Source organism: Aquarana catesbeiana, linkage group LG06 (genome assembly GCF_042186555.1).
Source record: "Aquarana catesbeiana isolate 2022-GZ linkage group LG06, ASM4218655v1, whole genome shotgun sequence".
In the NCBI taxonomy this organism is placed as follows: domain Eukaryota; kingdom Metazoa; phylum Chordata; class Amphibia; order Anura; family Ranidae; genus Aquarana; species Aquarana catesbeiana.
Window position 1 is genome coordinate 144,089,462 of NC_133329.1, and position 13,313 is coordinate 144,102,774.

General features: G+C 42.7%; 1 protein-coding gene across 2 annotated transcripts in view; it reads left to right on the forward strand.

The window, feature by feature from the left end:
- The window catches only part of TECPR1 (tectonin beta-propeller repeat containing 1), a 167,060-nt gene that overhangs the window by 21,168 nt on the left and 132,579 nt on the right, over nt 1-13,313 (forward strand). For both annotated transcript variants that reach the window (XM_073591001.1, XM_073591002.1), the window contains exon 3: nt 11,331-11,513. In XM_073591001.1, the coding sequence (XP_073447102.1) occupies nt 11,331-11,513 (183 nt within the window). The remainder of the gene's footprint in view (nt 1-11,330; nt 11,514-13,313) is intronic.

Sequence of the window (13,313 nt, forward strand, 5' to 3'; positions counted from 1 at the left end):
AAGGGAAAGAGCCCCAGAGCATCACCAGGGATGAAACCCAGCGTCTGGTGATGTCTATGCGTTCCAGACTTCAGGCTGTAATTGACTGCAAAGGATTTGCAACCAAGTATTAAAAAGTGAAAGTTTGATGGATGATTGTTAATCTGGTCCCTTTAAAAAGTGGGAGGCACATATACAAACTGTTGTAATTCCTACATTGTTCACCTAATTTGGATGTAAATACCCTCAAATTAAAGCTGAAAGTCTGCAGTTAAAGCACATCTTGTTCGTTTCATTTCAAATCCATTGTGGTGGTGTATAGAGCCAAAAAGACTAGAATTGTGTCGATGTCCCAATCTTTATGGACCTGACTGTATGTCTACAGACAAAAGAGTTTAAAATAGATTCCATCTTCTTAAAGAGTTTCAGGGGGATATATAAGGGGGCATGCCACACCATATATAGAATATTGGGTAGGAGAATTATCTTGATTATATTTATCTGCCCCATTATGCCCAATGGTAATCTAGCCCATGCTTGCGTTTAGGTAAATAGAGGTTCTATGTTAAGAGGAATATAATCCCTTATGCCGTGTACACATGAGCGGACTTTTCGACGGACTAGGTCCGTCGGACCTGACTGCGTCGGACAATTCGACCATGTGTGGGCTCCAGCGGACTTTTTTCCCAAAAGTCTGACAGTCCTAGAAATAAAACATGTTTCAAATCTTTCCGATGGACTTGAGTCCGGTCGAAAAGTCCGCTCGTCTGTATGCTAGTCCGATGGACAAAAACCGACGCTAGGGCAGCTATTGGCTACTGGCTATGAACTTACTTATTTTAGTCCGGTCGTACGTCATCGCGTACGAATCCGTCGGACTTTGGTTGATCGTGTTTAGGCAAGTCCGTTCATTCGAAAGTCCGTCAAAGTCCGCCAGACCTAGTCCGTCAAAGTCCACCCGTTTGTACGCGGCATAAGACTCCTTGTAGCCACCACTCCCAAATATTTAATTGTTGATACTCTAGCTAAAAGTAATGGAGGATGTATGGGTGGTGGAGGGAATTGACCCAAGGGGAGAATCTGGGATTTATCCCAGTTAATACATAATCCAAAGAACTTTCCCCAATTCTCTATAATCTCTAGTACGGCTTGTAAAGATGGTCCCTGGTCGGCTAAGTACAGGAAGGTGTTGTCTGCGTATAAGCCTATTTTTTCTAGCGTGGTACACATGCGTAGGCCAGATATGTTGAGGTCTGCCCTAATGGCCATGGCCAGTGGTTCGGCTGCCAGGGCATACAGCAGAGGGGAAAGGGGGCAGCCCTGACGTGTGCCCCTTTCAAGGGGAAATTGGTTGGATAGTCATCCGTTAACATATACCTGGGCTTTAGGTGACTGGTATAGAAGCTGTATCCATTTAATGAAGTTAGGCCCAAATCCAAAGTTATGAAGGCATTCCCAGAGGCACTGCCATTCAACTTAGTCGAACAACTTAGTCAGTTGTTTGTGTTTCCTCCGGACCCACAGGAGCTGCAAGAAACATTTATTATTTTATTTGTCTCTGTGCTAATTGCAGGAGACCCCCTGCCTGCATCCTATTCAGCCCAGCGGGCCTTGGGAGGACGAGAAGGAGCAGCAATATCGAGCAAACTTGCTCTGCCTGAGATTTCACCCCTACAGAGGGGTCTGCAATCATCCCCCCAAACTGATAAAAATACACTGCATTTTTTTCCCCATACCGTTTTGATCTCATGCTGGTGGGACCTGCTGCTGCTTCGATCTGGGCCCTGTGACCACAGGCCGGTGGATGCCTCCCTCCGGCGTGGGTAGGTGTCAGGTTTTTCTACTATGGTTTTTTTCTCTCACAGGCTGCCCGATTGCCTCCACGCTGTGTACCGCCGCGATCGGCATCTTCCGCACCCAGCAGAACCGGCTTCTTTCCTTGTGCAGGCTCTGCGGGGTGTACCAAGATGGTGCAGATGCTGGAAAAGGGTCACTTCAGGTCACGCGGTTCCAGTCGGCGGCCATTTTCCCGGAGACCAGAAGGTCAGCTCAGGGAGGCGGGAATTTCAAAAAATTAAAAAAAAAAAAAATATATATATATATATATATATATATATATATATATATATATATATATATATATATATATATATATATATATATATATGTATGTATGTATATATATATATATATATATATATATATGTATGTATGTATATGTATATAAAAAAAAAAGAAATATATTTAAAAAAGTAGATGCCTTCAGCCAAAACTGGAGATGGCAACTGTGTTATGCATTCCCTCCAACTGCCATGATACCAAGAGTGATCCAAAAAATAAAGACAGAGAGCGCAACGGTTATACTAATCACCGGCCCCAAAGGGCATGGTTCAGCCACTTGAAGAACCTCAGCATCCAACCTCATCTGACATTGCAGATCAATCTCGGCCATGTCAGATGAGGTTGGCCAGATCTTTTATCACAGGGCACAGTCAACCATCCGAACCACACAATCCTGAAGTTCTCGGCTTGGTTACTGAAAGGATAAGACTTCAAAATAAAGGACTGTCAGACAAGGTGATCAATACAATACTAGACAGCAGAAAGCCAGTGACCAGGGCAGTCTACGAGAAAGTGAGGAAACAGTTTGTCTCCTGGAACAAAAACAAACCAATTTCCAACAGAGGCATAATCCCAACAATTCTGGAATTCCTGCAAGATGGGGCAGACAAAAATATCTCCCTAGGCACGCTGAAGGTACAAGTGGCAGCACTCTCCTCGTTCATGGATACCAGACTCGCAGAAGATACACTTATAAAGCGATTCCTGATGTCACTTAAAAGAGCTAGACCGGCTAAAATGAGTAGAATGCCAACTTGGGACATGTCCACGGTACTCAGAGGGTTTCTCTCCCCCCCATGTGAACCGATGGAAGATAACTCAGACAAAAACCTCACCTTAAAAATGGCACTTCCTGTGGCCTTGGTTTCGGTCAGAAGAGTGAGCGAAATCCAAGCCCTGTCTATGATGGAACCATACTTCCTAATACATTTAGACAAAATAATTCTCTCGCCAGACCCGGCTTTCCTACCCAAGGTCTCTTCAACGTTCCATAGAACACAAAATATCATTATCCCTTTGCTTCCAAAAACTATGGACAGCGAAAAAAGAGACACTTACAGCAAACTAGATGTAAGAAACACACTCCTGACATACCTCGAAAGAACGAAGAACTGGCGAAGAACGACCTCTCTTTTTGTCCTTTATGCGGGAGTCAACAAAGGGAAGCAGGCATCTAAGAATACCATCAGCAGATGGATAAGAATGGCCATACAGACGGCCTACGAGGCACAAAACCTCACCCCTCCTGTCGGGATCAGAGCACACACAACCAGAGCCTGGGCAACCTCGGTCGCAGAGAAAGCAGGGGCAACCCCGGAGCAGATCTGCAGGGCAGCGACATGGTCGAGCTTCATTACCTTCGCAAGGCACTATCGTATAGACCAGCTGTCTCTGACCAAGACCAGGTATTTGGTAGCAAGGTGCTCCAGTCTTTAGCCCCACCCTAGTAAGTATTGCTTGATACATCCTCTCAGATGCTGCCCTGGAAGACGATTTCGAGAAAATAGTTAGGTACCTGGTAACTCTTTTTCTAAGAAGTCTTCCAGGGCAGCACTAGTTCCCACCCTTAAAATGATAAATACCAGGTACTATGGGGGAGCTTCAAGCTTACTGAGATTTCCTTCGGTGCTTTAATACAACAGAGGCACGCAGGTAAGACTGTGAAATTTAGAGTTACCAGGTACCTAACTATTTTCTCCAGCATAAATCCGGTTTGGTCAGGGTGGCCTAATGAAAGTATGAATTTATTCAATCGGGAGGCGAGAATTTTGGCCAATATTTTTATGTCAACTTGTAACAGGGAGATAGGGCGGTATGATTCAGGCTAGTGGGGATCCTTACCTGGTTTAGGGAGAACTATAATTTGAGTTTCCTGCTTTGAGGGTGGAAGTATCCCCTGATCAAATATAGATTGGTACAGGGCCTTTAGTTTGGGAATGACTATTTCCGAAAAGGTAGTGTAAAATTCTAAGGGTAATCCATCAAGACCTGGTGCCTTAGATTTGGTTAGTTGGGACAGTGCCTCAGTAATGTCATTGATAGTTATCCCTTTCATGACTAAGCCTATTTTTGAAATTTGGTGTTAACAAGTTAAAATCCGTATTTTTTGCTAGAAAATTACTTAGAGTTCCCAAACATTAAATATATTTTTTTAGCAGAGAATCTAGAGAATAAAATGGAGATTGTTGCAATAGTTTATATCACACGGTATTTGTGCAGTGGTGTTTTAAATGCAAATTTTTGGAAAAGGGACACTTTCATGAATTGTAAAAAATCCAAACAGTAAAGTTACCCCAGTTTTTTTGTATAATGTGAAAGATGATGTTACGCCGAGTAAATAGATACCAAACATGTCACCCTTTATAATTGCACGCACTCGTGGAATGGCGACAAACTACGGTACCTATAAATTTCCATAGGCAACGCTTTAAATTTTTTTTACGGTTACCAGGTTTGAGTTACAGAGGAGGTCTAGAGCTAGAATTATTGCTCTCGCTCTGACGATCGCGGCGATACCTCACATGTGTGATTTGAACACCGTTTACATATGCGGGCGCAACTTCCGTATGCGTTTTCTTCGCTGCGCGAGCTCGCGGGGACGAGGGCACTTTAAAAAAAAAAATTTTTTTTTAATTTATTTTATTTATTTTTATACTTTATAAATTGTGTTTAAAAAAACATTTTTTTTTTTTTTTACTTTTATTGCTGTCACAAGGAATGTAAACATCCCTTATGACAGTAATAGGTATTGACAGGTACTCTTTATGGAGGGATCAGGGGTTTAAAAGACCCCCTAACCCTCCTTTGCACTTCAAAGTATTCAGATCGCTGAAAACGGCGATTCTGAATACTGTATATTTTTTTTAAAACCGGCGCCATTGGCAGCCGAGTAAACGGGAAGTGACGTCATGCCGATTGGACACCGGGCCTCCCGATCGCACAGGAGGCCCGGTAAGAGCGGTGGGATGCGGCGGGAGTGGGAGTCCCCTCCCGCTCCTCCGGTATAACAGCCGAGCGGCTTTTAGCCGCATCGGTTGTTATACTCGGATAGCCGATCGCCCGCTGTAAACAACGGTACCGGGATGATGCCTGCAGCTGCGGGCATCATCCCGGTATAACCCCCGAAAGCCGAGTACGCATATCTGCCTACGGTCGGCGGGAAGGGGTTATAGGTGCTTCTAGCATTGTGAGTTGTTCGGGATTAAGATGGGGTGTACTGTGATGTGTATAGAGTGCTATAGAAGCTTTTGAATTTGGCTGTGACTTGGGGGGGGGGGGGGGATCAGTGAGGGTAGTGCCATCTGAATCACCCGGTAGGTGAACATATATGTCATACTCATTGAGGCACCAGGACGATCGATCAGCTAAGCAGGACGTCCACGTTGATCCAGCCATGCAGAGGCCATGGCTGGGTCCTCAAAGAACTGTACACGGCCATCCTCTTCCACCCGCAGCCTGGCGGGAAATAGAATGGCATACTTGAGGTGCAGGGCACACATGCGGCGTTGGACATCTTGAAACTGGGATCTCCTTCTCTGTACCTCGTTAGAGAAATCCGGGAAAACCGGCACTTGAACATTCCCCACAGGGATGTTGCCTTTCTCTCTAGTGAGATGCAGAATTCTATCCCTGTCTAGAAAATAAAGAAATTTGGCTATAAAGGTACGAGGGGGTGCTCCCTGTGGTGGGGGTCTTGCTGGTATGCGGTGCGCCCGCTCTACCGCAAACATAACAGAGAAGGCTTCCCTGCTGTAGGCCTTAATGAGGAGACTCTCCAGATATTCCGCTGGGTTATTACCTTCTGCTCTCTCGGGGAACCCAATAAAAAGGAGATTGCAGCGACGAAGGCGATTCTCCATGTCGTCTTGGTGTGAATGTAGTGGCTGTATTTGCCTTTGCATCTCCTCTGTGGTATGCCATAATGGGTGCAGGATATCCTCTGCTGTTCCTATATGGGTTTCAGTCTCTCTAACCCTGTCTTTTTTAGTTTGGAGAGATCCTGGCTGAGAAGAGAGATGTTGATTTTGACTTCATCGATCTTAGCCGTAAGAGTACCCTGCAATGCAGCGATAGACTCCAGCACCTTGGCAGTATTGGCTGCATGGTGTTCTGTGTCAGAGCAGGTGTCAGTGTGATCTTCGGCCTGCTGGTCCTTGTCTTGCCTGCAATATTTTTCTAGCTGTCTCTGTGTTTCTCTCAGGTGGAGACATGATCCTTCAGAATCCTGGGACCCAGAGGAGGCTATGTAGGCAAATGTATCCTCGGTTTTAGCTAGTAGGATAGCATACAGGATAAGTAGCAAGTGGAGCTCTCACAATCCACGACCTACTCCATCGTCTCTAGGCTACATCCCTTCACACTTCCTTCACTTTAGAGAAAATTTCCCCCTTTGTGGTGTGATTATAGGAGAGATAGTGAAGGGCAATCTTTCCAATGGGGCACAGATGGCAAAAAAAAGTTTTGGCTTATGTTTTAAAGTAAGGCATTTTGCTAATATTGACTGTGCTTGAAAGCATGTAAATTCAGGAAAACATTTCTTCATATGAATATGTTTTGTTTTTCTGTCAAAAATAATGTCAGCATACCCATGAATGTTACAGAGTCGTTTGACTTAAAAAGGTTGAAGTTTTAGGCCCCTTTCACATGGGCACCGTCAGTTTAGCCACGTTGAAAACGTATCAGTTCTTATCCGTTGCTTCATTTGGCGTAAGTTCCGCTAATCTCCATTTACATCTGTCTTCCGTTCCAATAACATCGATTAATTTACCCCTTTACATCCGTTTTTGTATCAATTTTGATCCATTTACAGCAGTTTCTGTGGCTTTGATGACATTACCCAGAAAGCATTGCTCCTCCCATGCTGCATTGCAGATTGCAGTTTTCAGTGAGTGACTTGTCCATGCTTTGTCTTGTCCTTGTGTGTGCTTTCTGCGTTGTGCGATGGATTCCAACAATTTTTGGGACAGCGTGACATTGTTTGTCATATTTGGCTATATGTGGAGAAAGGAGAGCAAGAAAAAGCAGATTGTGGCTAGGAGACTTCATCGATTATGGACCCATCTCATGCTACTGAAGCGGCCTGAGTTCACATATAAACAAAAAAATAAACTTAACTTATTCCAAACGGATCTTAACTGATCGGACGTTGACGGACATTGTTAATGTTCGTTTACATGGATCTCTATGTACCCTTGTACGTTAAAAAAAACGGATAAGATTGGAAGCAGAGGTGAACGGATGGTAATGGATGGTCATTCATTTGCCCATAGGAATACATTGTCATTCGTTGACGGATGGATGAAAAACGTATAGATGGTCCGATCGTGTGAAAGGGGCCTTAGGCCCCCCTTTCACTTCTCTGACCTGCTGTTGACAGTCCCATTCACTTTAATGAGACGGCTGGTGATGTGGCAGTGACACAACAAGGTGAGGGACGTGGCGGCAGCAGGTGAGTGGATGCCCGCTAACAGTCGCTGCCATTATGGATCTGAAATGACAGGTGCTCTTTAAATACAAGGACTCATTCTTGCTGGTAGTTGGCATCTTTAATATTTGCAAATAAAATGAAGGTTTCCTATTTAGTATAATAAGCTGTCAGGTTGGTAAAACAGCGATATCAGAACCGATTCAATCATACAGTTTGTAGTGTACATAGATTTGCAAAACAATGGGATAAAGGAATATTCCTGAACTTTGTTTTTTTATCATGGTTACTGTAAAATTGTGTGAATGCATCATTGCAGTGCAGGTTATCTCAGCTTGGATTCATTGAATGAGTTTACCAAAAATTTAAATATTGCAGAATATACAGCCTCCTGCTACATAACTAAGCTCCATTTCATGTTGAATAAACTAAATTATTAATGTATCCTAAATAGAAAACTATATTTAGATAAAAAAAAAAAAAAAAGATTGTTTTGATTTTTCTTTTTAAACCATTGATTTTTATCCACCCTTATATGTTTAAGTTCAGTACTAGAGTATATGTTAAAATAACATCATTACATCTCATTTACTACCTAACAGAACAGTTATAGCAAGTCAATCTGAACGTTCTGTTACTGCTACAGGCTCAGTCCTCTGATGTAAAGATCTGCATAACTTTACCTGCACCAGTATCACAATGTGCCATATGGTACTGGAGTGGAGTCAGACTTCAAACATTGGGCAGGGCTCCTGTCATTCGTAAAATAGTCAGGTTAATTTACCCAGTTCCTTTCCAGGAAGGAGAGAAAGGTCATTGGTATGGGCATATGCATTTTGGGTATGTAAGGCATTGGGACAGAAATCTCCTAGAAAATACAAGGGCCTTTTGTCTAGATGTCCTTCGATATCTATTGTATGAAGATTATTATGTACGGTGTGAGTTATTGTATCTGAATGTCACATTCAGTTTAACCACTTGCCGACCGGCTCACGCCGTTATACGTCGGCAGAATGGCTCTCCTGTGCAAACTGACGTACCTGTACGTCAGACCGTAAAAGCAGGATAGCGGGCGCGTGTCGCATAAGCACTCCTGCTGACTCTATCTCCGCTGGTGGCCCGCGATCGCAGCAAGGAGAGGCAGAACGAGGAACTGCCTATGTAAACCAGGCATTTTCCCCGGTCTGCCTAATGACATGACATGGATCTATTGTTCCCAGTGATGTCATGTTTCAGTAAGCCCATCCCCCCCTACAGTTAGAACACGCTGAGGGAACACACTTAACCCCTTGATCGCCCCTTAGTGTTAACCCCTTCCCTGCCAGTGTCATTTTTATATTGATCAGTGCATTTTTATAGCACTGATCAATGTAATAATGTGACTGGTCCCCAAAAAAGTGTAACTTGGGGTCAGATTTGTCCACCGCAATGTCGCAGCGCCGCAAAAAATTGCAGATCACTGCCATCACCAGTATGAACAAAAAAAAAAAGAGTCCCTAAATCGATCCTGTAGTTTGTAGACGCGATAACTTTTGCACAAACCAATCAATATACGCCTATTGCAATGGTTTTTGTTTTTTTTTTTTTCTTTTTTTTTTTTACCAAAAAGATGTAGAAGAATATATATCAGCCTAAACTGATGAATACATTTTGTTTTTTTTTATATATATTTTTTGAATATGTATTATAGCAGAAAGTTAAAAAAAGTTTTTTTTTTTTTTTCAAAATTGTCGCTCTTTTTTTTGTTTTATAGTGCAAAAAATAAAAACCGCAGAGGTGATCAAATACCACCAAAAGAAAGCTGTATTTGTGGGGAAAAAAAGGAGGTCAATTTTGTTTGGGTACAGCGACACAGTGCCGTATCGCAAAAAATGCTTTGGTCATTAAGGAGGCAAATCCTTCCAGGGCTGAAGTGGTTAATGTTATTTACTATGCATGGTATAGCAGAGGTGTAAATGACTAAGAAGGTTTCGTAGTTGCTGTCTAATGCTAACCTCACTGCATTTAAGTACATGGGAAAGTCTCAAGGCTCCTTTACCTGGAGGAAAAGATGATGGCCAGGGTCTAGGCACGTACCTAGTTTTTATGATGTCGTTTTTTTCTGCCTTCCCCATTACTGTCTGTAGTGATCCAGGAATCCCTATGGTGGGGAAAAGGCAAGGTTTTTCTTTACAGACCTTAATAGCCAAAATCCTCTTGGTGGTGCCATGCTACACAGACAACGCAAGTCTCCTCATAGGATACTCCTATGTCAACAATGATCTAATGCTCTAGGGCTCATTCCTACTCTCCGGGGCCACTACATGGCTTAGTGACAATTCAGCATTTCAGCATGTCTTTCTTTTGTACACTGTTGGACAAGGACAATTATTTTTAGGATATTTAGCCTTCACGAAATCCTACTATATGTTTATCCCAGACTGGTTACTTGTTATAATAGATCTGAGGTTCTGAATGACTAGGCTTCGGGCTTAGGTATTGGTGATTCCTCCCCTATTTTCAAACCCTTCCTAAGTGAGGAAACAAAGCCATGGTATTTTATCTTAAGCAATCCAAATGATGGGAAAAAGTAAAGCAGACTTTTGGTACTATTCACAGGACCCAAGTCAATTGCTCAGGTGTCTAAATACACTGTAGGCATAATTTTAAAAGTTGAACTGCCCAGTGGATTTGGGTCATTTCTCAGGTCTTTGACCTCAGCGTGGACAGAGAATTAGTAGTTCTGCCTCAACAGCTCTACAAAGTCACCACCTGGTCTAATTTTCATAGGGTGTTTTGATACATCTGGATTACTCTGCTGTCCTTTCAGGACTTAGCCTTGTAATATAATTCCTGGAAGCAGTAGCCCACCCTAATAGGTTATTTAATGTCCTCTCATTTTCTGTCCTGGAAGATGAAATGAGAAAGCTAGAGTTAGTTACCTGGTAAATCCATTTCCATTTATCATCCAGGACAGCATGGACCCCCCGCCGTATATTCTGTGTTGTATTGGGTTATTATGGTATTATGTTATTCCATTAGTTGCCTTCGGTTCTTCCTTCCTACTGAGAACTCTGGGTGACTGTGCTCTTTTTATTTGATTGTGGATTATGTGTTTCCTGTTTTGGGTGGGTGGGGTCACTCACGTGCTGTCCTGGAAGATTAATGGAAATGGAGTTACCGGGTAACTAACTCTTTTGTCCTCAGCAGTATATAGCAGTCTTGTGATTTCTATTAGTGTCTGGTTAAAGCTTGTAGGAGGAGTTTTCATTCTGCTCTGACTGTCCTATGAGCCTGAGGGGCCCCTGACCCTCTGTCTGGACAGTGCAGATTGGCCCTGTGCTGATCACATGCACCCTCCCATGAAAAAAAAATATCTCTCTAGCAATACCCACCAAACTGAGCATGTGCAGAGTGACTCCAAAGACTCTGTCTCATCAGGAGATGGATTGGGGAAAGTGGAAGAAGGGGAGGAGCAGAGAAGACAGGATCAAACAGCCTTTTTACACAATGCAGAGGATTAACCCCTTAGGTTCCACAGTGAGTATAACGAGCATGCTTTACTGATTTTACGCTTGTGAGTTTAGTAACACTTTAACCCATTGAACCCTGCACAAGTGCACTGCATTGCAGAGTGACATGGAGTATAATTCCTGCCAATGCATGTGTACATTCTTGGCCGCTGCCTCTGCAACTAAAGGTGGAACGATTGGGGGGTGGCAAAAACGCAGCTCAACCATGGGGTTTTACCGCTTATTCACCACTAGTGTGAACAAGCCCTAACAGTGATAGATTAACTGTGTTTTTTTTTTCTCCATGTTTGCAGCGCTGGAATCCAGTGGATGGATTCTGTGAAAAGCTTCTTCCCAGTGATCGCTGGCAGTGGAGTGATGTCACTGGTCTGAAACATCAACAACTGGACAGCTTCCAGCTCCCCTCACCACACTGGGAATGGGAGTCCGACTGGTATGTGGATGAGAATATAGGAGGGGAAACAACAGAGAAAGGGGTAAGTGTCAACTATATGTGCACATGTTGAATCATAGAACTCTACCCAAAACCGTTTTTTTTTTCTTTTTTTTCTTTTAGTATATGTACTTAAAACAAAAATGGCAGTCGCTTAGATCACTTTAAAACTATAGGAGTATAGTAAAGGGACACAAAAAGTCTAATTAAAATTTAGGATAGTAGCACAGTTGATCATTTTTGGAAAAGAAGGTATTCACATGTCACATTCCATCACATATCCCAAATATTAGGGAATTATTCCTAATTTAAGTGTAGTGGGTGGAACAATGCAAATCTCTCCTGTATGCCCATTGCTAATTGTACATCCAGATATGCTTGTGTCTAACACAGACTAATATTATAGAGCCATAGACATAACCATAAGTTATGGTGAAAAGGGACAATGGGTACTCAGAAGTCCTCCAGTGAACCAGTAGGAGCCTTCATGGAACAGAAGGTATTCACCTGTATAATTTCAAAAATAGGGAAAGTATGCCTTATTTCAGGATTGCTGGTGGAGCCAGTGCATATTAATCCTTGATACCCTATGGCTAAGTATACATCGAGAACAGCTAGTATATAGCACAGATATATAGGGAGATAGTATGCGTCCGGACAAAACTATGAGGCATGTTCACTAATGCCAGGAGTCTGACGGATAAGATGGGAGAACTAGAGCTGCTACTGTATAAGGAGGAATTAGATTTTGTGGGAATTTCACAGACCTGGATCAATAGCTCTCATGATTGGCTGGCAACCATTCAAGGGTATTCCCTATAACGCAGGGACAAGGAGGGTAAAAAACAGAGAAGTGTTATGCCTGCAAAAATGATATACAGGTGAATGTGAGGGATGACGTCACTAATGGAGCAAGGGAAGAGGCGGAATCCTTATGGGTAGAGTTACAAAGGGAGGAAACCAAGGTGAAAGTAATACTGGGAGTATGCTATAGGCCCCCTAACCTAAGGGAGAAGGGGGAGATGGACCTCCTATCACAGTTTGGAATGGCGGCAAGGATAGGAAGTGTCATTATAATGGGGGATTTTAATTATCTAGACATAGACTGGGCGGAAGGAACTGCGCATTCATCTAAGGCTTGCCTTTTCCTAAATGTCTTATAGGACAATTTCATGGGTCAGATGGTAAACGCACCAACAAGAAACAATGCGTTACTAGACCTACTAATTCCTAACAATACAGACTTGGTTGCGGATGTAGAAATACAGGGCAACTTAGGAAACAGCGATCACAGGTCAATTTGTTTCAGCATAAATCACACAAATAGGAAACATAAGGGAATACAAAGACACTGAATTTCAAAAGAGCCAACTTCCAGAAACTACGCTACTTGATAGAAGATACTATGGGATAAAATCCTAGGAACAAAGAACACGGAGGAAAAATGGGTGTGCTTTAGGAGCAAGTGTATTAGCCAGTGCATCCCAAAGGGTAATACATTTAAAAGAGCTAATAAAAGCCCGGGGTGACTTAACGCCACTATAAAAATTCATATAAAAGCAAAGGAGAAGGCCTTCAAAAAATACAAGACTGAGGGATCATCATCATCAGCATTCCAACTGTACAAAGAATGCTATAAGAAATGTAAGGGTGTAATCAGGGCGGCTAAGATAGAACACGAAAGGCACATAGCGTAGGAGAGTAAGAAAAATCCCAAGAAATTCTTTAAGTACATAAATAGCCACTTCAAGACTAGCCTCGTTTTGGATTTTAGGTGTTTACAAGTTTAAAACAGGTTTTTTTGCTAGAAAATTACTTAGAACCCCCAAACATTATATATTGT